We start from the raw sequence: 8876 nt of genomic DNA, 5'->3' as shown, positions 1-8876 counted from the left end.
TGACAGCATCACATCTGTCTGACAGCATCACATCTGACTGACAGCAACACATCTGTCTGACAGCAACACATCTGTCTGACAGCATCACATCTGACTGACAGCAACACATCTGACTGACAGCAACACATCTGTCTGACAGCATCACATCTGTCTGACAGCATCACATCTGACTGACAGCATCACATCTGTCTGAAAGCATCACATCTGACTGAAAGCAACACATCTGACTGACAGCATCACATCTCTCTAACAGCATCACATCTGTCTGACAGCAACACATCTGTCTGACAGCAACACATCTGTCTGACAGCATCACATCTGTCTGACAGCATCACATCTGTCTGACAGCAACACATCTCTCTAACAGCATTACATCTGACTGACAGCATCACATCTGTCTGAAAGCATCACATCTGTCTGACAGCAACACATCTGTCTGACAGCAACACATCTGTCTGACAGCATCACATCTGTCTGACAGCAACACATCTTTCTGACAGCAACACATCTGTCTGACAGCATCACATCTGACTGACAGCAACACATCTGTCTGACAGCATCACATCTGACTGACAGCGTCACATCTGTCTGACAGCGTCACATCTGTCTGACAGCATCACATCTGTCTGACAGCATCACATCTGTCTGACAGCGTCACATCTGCCTGACAGCGTCACATCTGTCTGACAGCGTCACATCTGCCTGACAGCGTCACATCTGACTGACAGCGTCACATCTGTCTGACAGCGTCACATCTGACTGACAGCGTCACATCTGTCTGACAGCGTCACATCTGTCTGACAGCGTCACATCTGCCTGACAGCGTCACATCTGCCTGACAGCGTCACATCTGCCTGACAGCATCACATCTGACTGACAGCATCACATCTGTCTGACAGCATCACATCTGCCTGACAGCATCACATCTGCCTGACAGCATCACATCTGCCTGACAGCATCACATCTGTCTGACAGCATCACATCTGACTGACAGCATCACATCTGTCTGAAAGCATCACATCTTTCTGACAGCAACACATCTGTCTGACAGCATCACATCTGACTGACAGCAACACATCTGTCTGACAGCATCACATCTGACTGACAGCATCACATCTGTCTGACAGCGTCACATCTATCTGACAGCGTCACATCTGCCTGACAGCGTCACATCTGTCTGACAGCGTCACATCTGCCTGACAGCATCACATCTGCCTGACAGCATCACATCTGACTGACAGCATCACATCTGTCTGACAGCGTCACATCTGACTGACAGCGTCACATCTGCCTGACAGCGTCACATCTGTCTGACAGCGTCACATCTGTCTGACAGCGTCACATCTATCTGACAGCATCACATCTGTCTGACAGCATCACATCTGACTGACAGCATCACATCTGTCTGACAGCGTCACATCTGCCTGACAGCATCACATCTGCCTGACAGCATCACATCTGCCTGACAGCATCACATCTGTCTGACAGCATCACATCTGACTGACAGCATCACATCTGTCTGACAGCATCACATCTGTCTGACAGCATCACATCTGCCTGACAGCGGCACATCTGTCTCTGTGTGATGGAAGCTACATATTGCGGTAGGAGTGCTCAAATGAATCTTGTGGCGTGCTGGCGGCTGCTCTGTGGCAGCTGGTGTGACCGCCCTCCAGTTGAGAAGCTGCTGAAATGTCAATTAGCCGCCGTCCACCTCCACAGAGTCGCTCAGCTTCACAGAGTCCAGGCTAATCGCTCATCATCTACCTCTGGTACCTGTCTGATGGTGGGCAGTCAGTGGGGGCTGATGAGAGTTAGGGGGGAACATGAGTATAAACAAGCACACACACACACACACACACACACCGACACACCAATCAGACAAACTTCAAATTAATCCTAATGTCCTCCTCTACACGTCAGCCCCTTCAGATTATCTGTGAGCAGCTCCAGTTTACACTCAGCAGGGAGTATATAAAGTGCGTTCAGCACAGAGTACTGAGGGAAAGCTGCTCAAGCTAACATAACACATTTAAAATCAGTATTCAAATTACTTTGACACTTTTTCTTCTCTATCACCAGAAGCTTTTTCTGTGCTTGTTACAGTCCAGTATCCTCCGACATGATACCAGTACCCTTAGTGCACGATTAATGTCCAGTCTTAACATTCATGCCAGACATATAGTTAGCACTTCAATCAGTCAGACTTTATTTAGTTACACTAAAGCAGCACCCTGAGTGCTGAACTTGTTATTTATAACACTTTTCATACAAACAGATGTAACACAAAGTGCTGCACACAATAAAACATACCCCTGCCAATCCACACATAAAAACAATAAATGACTTAGTGATTAATAAGGGTATCAATAATAACAACATTCACTAAAAACAGAAACTGAACAAACGCTCATAAATCAAATTAATTTGCAAACAGTAGAGAAGTAAAGTAGATAAAAAGTAAATAAAAGGTTCCAAGCAGCAAAAAAAGAGAAAACATGGGTGAGTTAAACCAGAAATAAAAGGTATTAGAAGCAAAACAATCCAAGCAATGATAGAAACATAAATACATCTTTTTCAACACACTGTCATTGAACACAGTCTGGTGCTTTGCAGAATCGTCCAATATTAACACTGAGTCTGGTGTAAGAGGATCTCATTGACTATAAACTACACATGGATTTATGAGCAGAGATTCAGCACCTTCAGAATTCATTTTTATTATGAACAGCGGGAGATAAAGTCACTAAAGAAAATATTAGGATGTACAGGAGTTGGGGTCGGGGGGGGGGGGGGGGGGGGGGGGGGGGGGGGGGGGGGGGGGGGGTGCTATTTCCAATTAAAAGTTCTTCGATACAGAAGCAGCGTTTAACCTGAAACACTCCAGCCGGCAGGTTGGCCTGCACTCCCACGTGTAGCAGCATTAGTCACACATCGTTAATTTTCCCAGGCCTCGTGACGGAATCAGGTCGGGTATAAAGATGGCACCTGGGCACAGACACAGAACCGGACGAGTGCGAGCAACGGGAGCAGGGACTGAAACAGAACCGCAGAAGAAAATGAACCCAAATTCCATCTCCGTTTGCTGCCTGTCTCTGCTTTTACTGCTTCACCTGGCGGAAGCCAAACCCGTCTCTGACCTCCAGGTGAGTTTACCTTTCAGCCGGGACGCAGTGATGAGGAGGAGCAGGGTTTATAAAGACATGATGGAGGAGGTCTGCTTGTCTCAGCCTCACTGCCACTGTGAGTTTAAAGCTTCTGTGTTTTTCTCCGCAGAGTCTGAAGCAACTTTTAGAAGAGGAACTCGCCGCTGCGCCCTTTTACTCCTCGGAGGAGACGGAGGCGCAGGGGAGGGACGGGAGCACGGACAAGGCGGTGTTCGGAGGCGCGGAGGAGGAGCGGCACTGGGACTCCTCAGACCCTAGCAACTCGGTCCTGGCGGCCAAAGAAAACGCCCTGGCGCGTCTCTTCAAAGACCTCATGAGGACTTCCAAGCGCTCGTGGAGCCGGTACAAGAAGGGCGGGCTGAGGAGCTGCTTCGGGGTCCGGTTAGAGAGGATCGGCTCTTTCAGCGGACTGGGGTGCTGAAGGTAGGAGCCAGGGGACTGGGGACAGCCAGGGGGACCGGGGACAGATGGGATTATGTTTTAATAATGGCAGCAGAGAAATAAGAGTTCCTCCATGTTTCATTAAGAAGCAGATTCAGTTTGTTTCCACGCGCAAGAAAAACACGAGCACCATGAAAAGAAACTGCAGTCAGAAGATGAGGATTTTAAAACAGATTACACAGAGTTATTTCAATATGCAGCCTGGGATTATTAGTTCATTTTAAGACAGTGTTAGATCACATTTATTATCTTCTTTAACTGCATCCACAGGGAAACATGATGCACATGGCCAAAGCAGAAACATGGTGTCTATATTTAACATATAACCTGCATACTAAAACACGTGCTCACTGTTTAATATAGATTAAAACCGATAACATGAAATTCACCGAACATGAGGAGCAGCTGGAGCTCCAGAGGCTCATTACTCTGAACCCGGTGTATTAATGTGTGTTTGCTGTGTCCGCAGGCGGGATGAAACCGGGGTGACTCCGGACTGACTTCGGGCTGACTTCGGGCTTCTACACGTCGGTGTTACCGGAACCCACACCGGAGCTTCTGGTCATTGCGCTTTGACATTTTAAAGGGCGGGTACTTCTCTCTCTGCTGTCCGGGAATCATCCAGAACTTTGCTTTTTCATATGTGAGCTGTTCAACAATAAATTATTGTATATGTATGTATTATTTATTATCTCCCTGTTGGGTGACATAGAGTTGTGATTGATTGTATTGTAGTAAAATAATTATTTTGCATAACAGCTGAGTCTGTGCTTGAATTCTTCTGAAGCGACAGCAGCTTCTTCCGCGTTTTGGCTTAAACTGAAAAGTAAAAATAATATGCTGTCCAACAATAACAATAATAGATGCTGGAAGTTCCACATTGTGGGGCAGGTGTTTACCTGCAGGTGGAACATGAAGATGTCTGTCTGGGCCATATAAATACGGAGCTCATGTTGGACAGATGAGAAGGATCTGGGTCAACAGGAAACGGGATCCAACACACACGTGACTCTATCTTGGATTGACTGATTGCGCCACGTGTCCAAGTTTAGGCGCGCAAAATGTGTGCGTAAAGCTCCTTTTAGGTCCACATGATGGGAGACAGAGCAGGAGGAAAGAGAACACAACTAGTGCAATGCAGGACAGAAATAATAAATATTTAATGTCATAATACAAACATCAATAAAGATAATAATATGTAATAACAATGACTACATTTCAGGAAATATTGGACATTTTACTACAGTTATCTGACAGCTGTACTGGTAAATTTAGGATACTAGATGTCACATGCAACAAACACGGGATAGCTTGTAAAATACGCTGTCAGATTAAACCTGTGGTTTCAACCTTTTGGCTTCTGAGAAAAGAAGCCAGGGTGTAGCTGTGGTCCTGTTTCAGATGTCTCTTTGAGTGGTTCTCTCTGCCGAACAGACATTCCCCCTCTGAACTTCTCACATAGTTTAATTTGAATAATGAGTTCAGATGATCTGATGTTTCTCAGTCAAAAGCAAAGATTAGAGAAAAATCCAAAAGATGGAAACAGATTTGTGTTGCAGCAATTTGTCCCCATATCTGGACCCCTTAACGGTATTTGAAGTAGGTCTAGCTCAACCCGTGGAATATTTTAACATTGTGTTATTACTACCTTTATTTGATAGGACAGTGGATAGAATGAGGAAAGAGGGAGCAAGATAGGGGGCGAACAGGGCGCCGCAGTAAGGACTCAGCCTTGTCCATGGGGCCCACACTCTACCGACTGAGCTAAATGTGCCACATGTTATGTTAGGTTGTAGGTACTGAGTCTCATGTAGCATTCCCACCTTGGAACATGTAGCTTAGCATTTACTTTATATTATCACCAAAACTGACTGAAGTAAGAATCAAAAATCAAAGCTGTATTAACTCAGGCAATAATGGACGTGTGTTTCGCTGGTGCATAGCACACGTACATATACAGTACATGTCAGAGCATGAAAGTGCACATAAAAAGACAAACTGTCAGACAGTAAAATGCTGTCTACTAACAGAAGTGGAAGATAAAGATGCAGTTTAACATGGTTAAGGCAAAGTTTAGCTGACTGAGGTATTAAAGGGTCACTTCACACATGAAGATTTGTTCACTAATCAAAAGGGTTTTTCCAGGGCAGGTAAGAAAACTTCCTCCAACCTAAACAACAATATCGGTCATTTATCAATGCCTCCCAAAATGACACGATGCGACCGGACCCTAACTGGGGTTCAATCACTTTACGTAAGTCACGTGACGGAGGTCAGTAACACTATTCAACTTAACTCAAAATTACTCAACATTTAATTGGTTTCAGATGAAAGTCAGGGCTTGACACACCCATTCACCCCATCCATCCACCCCATCCTGCCTCCTAATGCACGCTTTCTCAATATTTATAATACATCATCCAACTTCTTCCTTTGCTACCGTTGTATGCTGCCACAATAAATGTAAATATTGGTCGTAATAATGTGCTACATAAACAACCTATATTGACATTTTTTTTGGTGTGAACTGTCTGCTGCTGTCAGCACTGCTGTGCTGTGCAGTGGAAAAACCAGCCTGTCCTCCGCAGAGAAACAGCTGTATAGCGTGGTATAACTCCCTGTGGGTTGGTTACCTAGCACACTGATGATCCATTGCTGATATATCAATATTTACTAGTGCAATCTTCATATTTTTATGTTTTCTAATATTTGCTTCCCTCCGCAGGTAGGTCAGAGGTCACAGTCTGCCATAGAGCAGCACCCTGAGAGCTGAACTTGGTTCCTCCCAGTCTTCAAACTGTCTCTAACCAGCAGCTACTCTGCCTCCATCACGTACACCCCTCGATTTAGTAACAGCATCACACTGCCAGTTAGTTTACTACTTCCCGTAGCTCAGTGACAACACCGTCCCGTGTAGAGGGAGGGGGGGTATGTTTGGGAAACAAAGGAGCATATGGAAGCAGCTATGGCTTACGAATGCCCCATATCTAAGAGACAACGCTTTAAAAGGAGCCGTTTCCGACAGCTCCAGCTATCAGAACCAGGTGTTAGGAATGCTGTCTGATTCCTGGCATACCTATGTGTGTCCAGCTGAAGTATAAAAGAGCATAGGGTGCTGCTGTGGGCTCCAGCATCCAAACAGCCACTAGGCAAAGAGACTGAAGAACATCCATCCATCCATCCATCCATCCATCCATCCATCCATCTTAGCAGCAGGACCCCACAGAGAAACATGCTTCTGTCTTTCTTTCCCCTCTGCAGCCTCCTCCTTGTCTTAAACCTGCAGCTGGTCAGCACGTATCCCATCAGCGGCGGCTTGACTGACACTGACATGGACATCTTAAAGGTGAGTGATTCTGAAACCTGTTGGAGGTCAAGGGCCCCACCATGGATCCACCATTTTAAGCAATCTGCAACAGCAATGCAGGACAAACCTTTCATTTACAGTAGGTGTCCCAGTCAGGGAAGATGTCTGCAGTAACTTCCTGTACGGACCTCTCTCTTTGGTGATTTAATGGGATCTGATCTGGGGTTAAATTGATGCTATGGGGAGTCTAGTTGTACGTAAGAAGATCAAAGATTCTTCTTGGTCTTAAAAACTGCTTAAAAACTGCAGTACCTCCTGTGAATGTCCTCAATACAACAATTAAATGTTTTTTACAATATAGAAGATGTAGCCTAACTCATGTCTGTGTGGACGTTGCAGGTGCTCATTCACAGACTAGAGGGGTCAGTTTCAGAGCAGACTGAGGTGGACCAGGGAGCTGGTCTGGACAGCTTGAGCACAGAGGAGGCAGCAGATGGACAGCAGCCCCTGACTGGACTGGACGAGGCGGCGATCAGGGAGTTTCTCTCAGCCAAGAACCTGAAGAGTGTCCGCAACGACTCGACCAAGAAGTCCTCCGGCTGCTTCGGGCGGCGGATGGACAGAATAGGCTCCATGAGCTCTCTGGGGTGCAACACCGTCGGCAGATACAGTAAGTATAATAGAACATAGGTTTGTCTTAGTGATAAAAAGAGATTGGTACAACATCCAGAGAAAACAGCTCCATATAGGTTATATAATTAAGTATAATGTAGCAACATTTTACCTCATACAAACGTATCACTAAGGAATCAACAGAGAAAACATGAACAGTCTTAGTAACAGAGTTGTTGTTGTTTTCTTGTTCTCTTGCAGATCCAAAGTAAAGATGAAGTCTTACCACCTCATTTCTGGAACTGCAGAACCCTCTACCAAAGAATATTTTTATTTGAATGCTATTTATTTACCAATATTTATTGAGTATTGTTTGTGGCTTAAAGGTATATTTATTTAAAATCGATGTAAGACTTTATGGACTGTTGAATGTTTTAATAAATGTTTACAACTGCACATCGTTGACCCGAGTGTTGCTGGTACAACAAATGATACTTCTTACATTCAGCACAGTGACGTCTGACACCAGCACATGCTTTACATCGTGAACACAGTACTGTCTGCAAATAACAGAAGAAATGGCACAGTGAGAGGATGATACTGTTATTTTTATACCTTATATAAACCCTGGTGAGTGATTGTCTACAAGATGTTATCACTTGCATGTTCATTTTCACAACACAAAGCCAAACATCCTGGGGGAAGGATGCAGGAGCTGACAGGACAAAGATCAGCTCTGAATCAATTATATAATATTAATGAAGCAGCACAAAGCAGCTCCATGCAGGATGTTATTATGTACCTTCATCACATTTCCACATAGAAGCCTTTGTTTTCAGCACCACGGAGAGCACACAGAGCTGAACACATCTGCACAGAATCTGCTTCATTAGAACTATCTTCACTGTTGCATACTGGGTAATTAGGCCTGCAGCCTGGGGGCAGTGGCTTTGTGTCAACACGAGAAACGTCTGCTGCTGGCAGTGAATGTCACAGTCACATGATTGTCATTGTCCTGTGATTGGTTGTCTGTCTCCAACATGAGGCTGAGACTGTGATGGACCCTCAGACTGGTTTGTTTCTGCCTGCGTCTGTTTGTTCACCTACATCAGTGCTCCTCAGACTTTTTCCTGTCATGTCCCCTTTAGAAAAAGTTTAAGCTCCACAAACTTCAGCAAAAGTGCATTTCATTGTAATCAATCATTAACACGGGTGACTGATAGGATTCAGGTTAGCAGAATAACCTTGCTAGCATCAGAGCACTTTTTTATGTTTATGCCACAACATGAATCCCATCTATACAACTTTAGGTCTGCTCAACATCCACGCCCCCCTGCAGAGGCACTATG

The 8876-nt window shown here is 45.0% G+C and overlaps 2 protein-coding genes across 2 annotated transcripts; both read left to right on the top strand.

The window, feature by feature from the left end:
* The first annotated feature begins 2862 nt into the window (after positions 1 to 2862).
* Positions 2863 to 4292, top strand: nppal (natriuretic peptide A-like). The gene is made up of 3 exons (XM_046057340.1): positions 2863 to 3146; positions 3277 to 3590; positions 4078 to 4292. The coding sequence occupies exons 1-2, from the start codon at positions 2982 to 2984 to the stop codon at positions 3586 to 3588; spliced, it is 477 nt and encodes a 158-aa protein (XP_045913296.1). The 5' UTR covers positions 2863 to 2981; the 3' UTR covers positions 3589 to 3590; positions 4078 to 4292.
* A 2545-nt stretch (positions 4293 to 6837) lies between these two features.
* Positions 6838 to 7912, top strand: nppb (natriuretic peptide B). Its single transcript, XM_046057341.1, has 3 exons — positions 6838 to 6954; positions 7315 to 7585; positions 7789 to 7912. Exons 1-3 carry the CDS (start codon positions 6841 to 6843, stop codon positions 7797 to 7799), a joined length of 396 nt encoding a protein of 131 aa, XP_045913297.1. The 5' UTR covers positions 6838 to 6840; the 3' UTR covers positions 7800 to 7912.
* Positions 7913 to 8876: the final 964 nt, after the last annotated feature.

Source organism: Micropterus dolomieu, linkage group LG08 (genome assembly GCF_021292245.1).
Source record: "Micropterus dolomieu isolate WLL.071019.BEF.003 ecotype Adirondacks linkage group LG08, ASM2129224v1, whole genome shotgun sequence".
NCBI classification, from domain to species: Eukaryota; Metazoa; Chordata; class Actinopteri; order Centrarchiformes; family Centrarchidae; genus Micropterus; species Micropterus dolomieu.
Note: the sequence above shows the minus strand (reverse complement) of the source record. Positions and strands in the feature narration are given on the sequence as shown.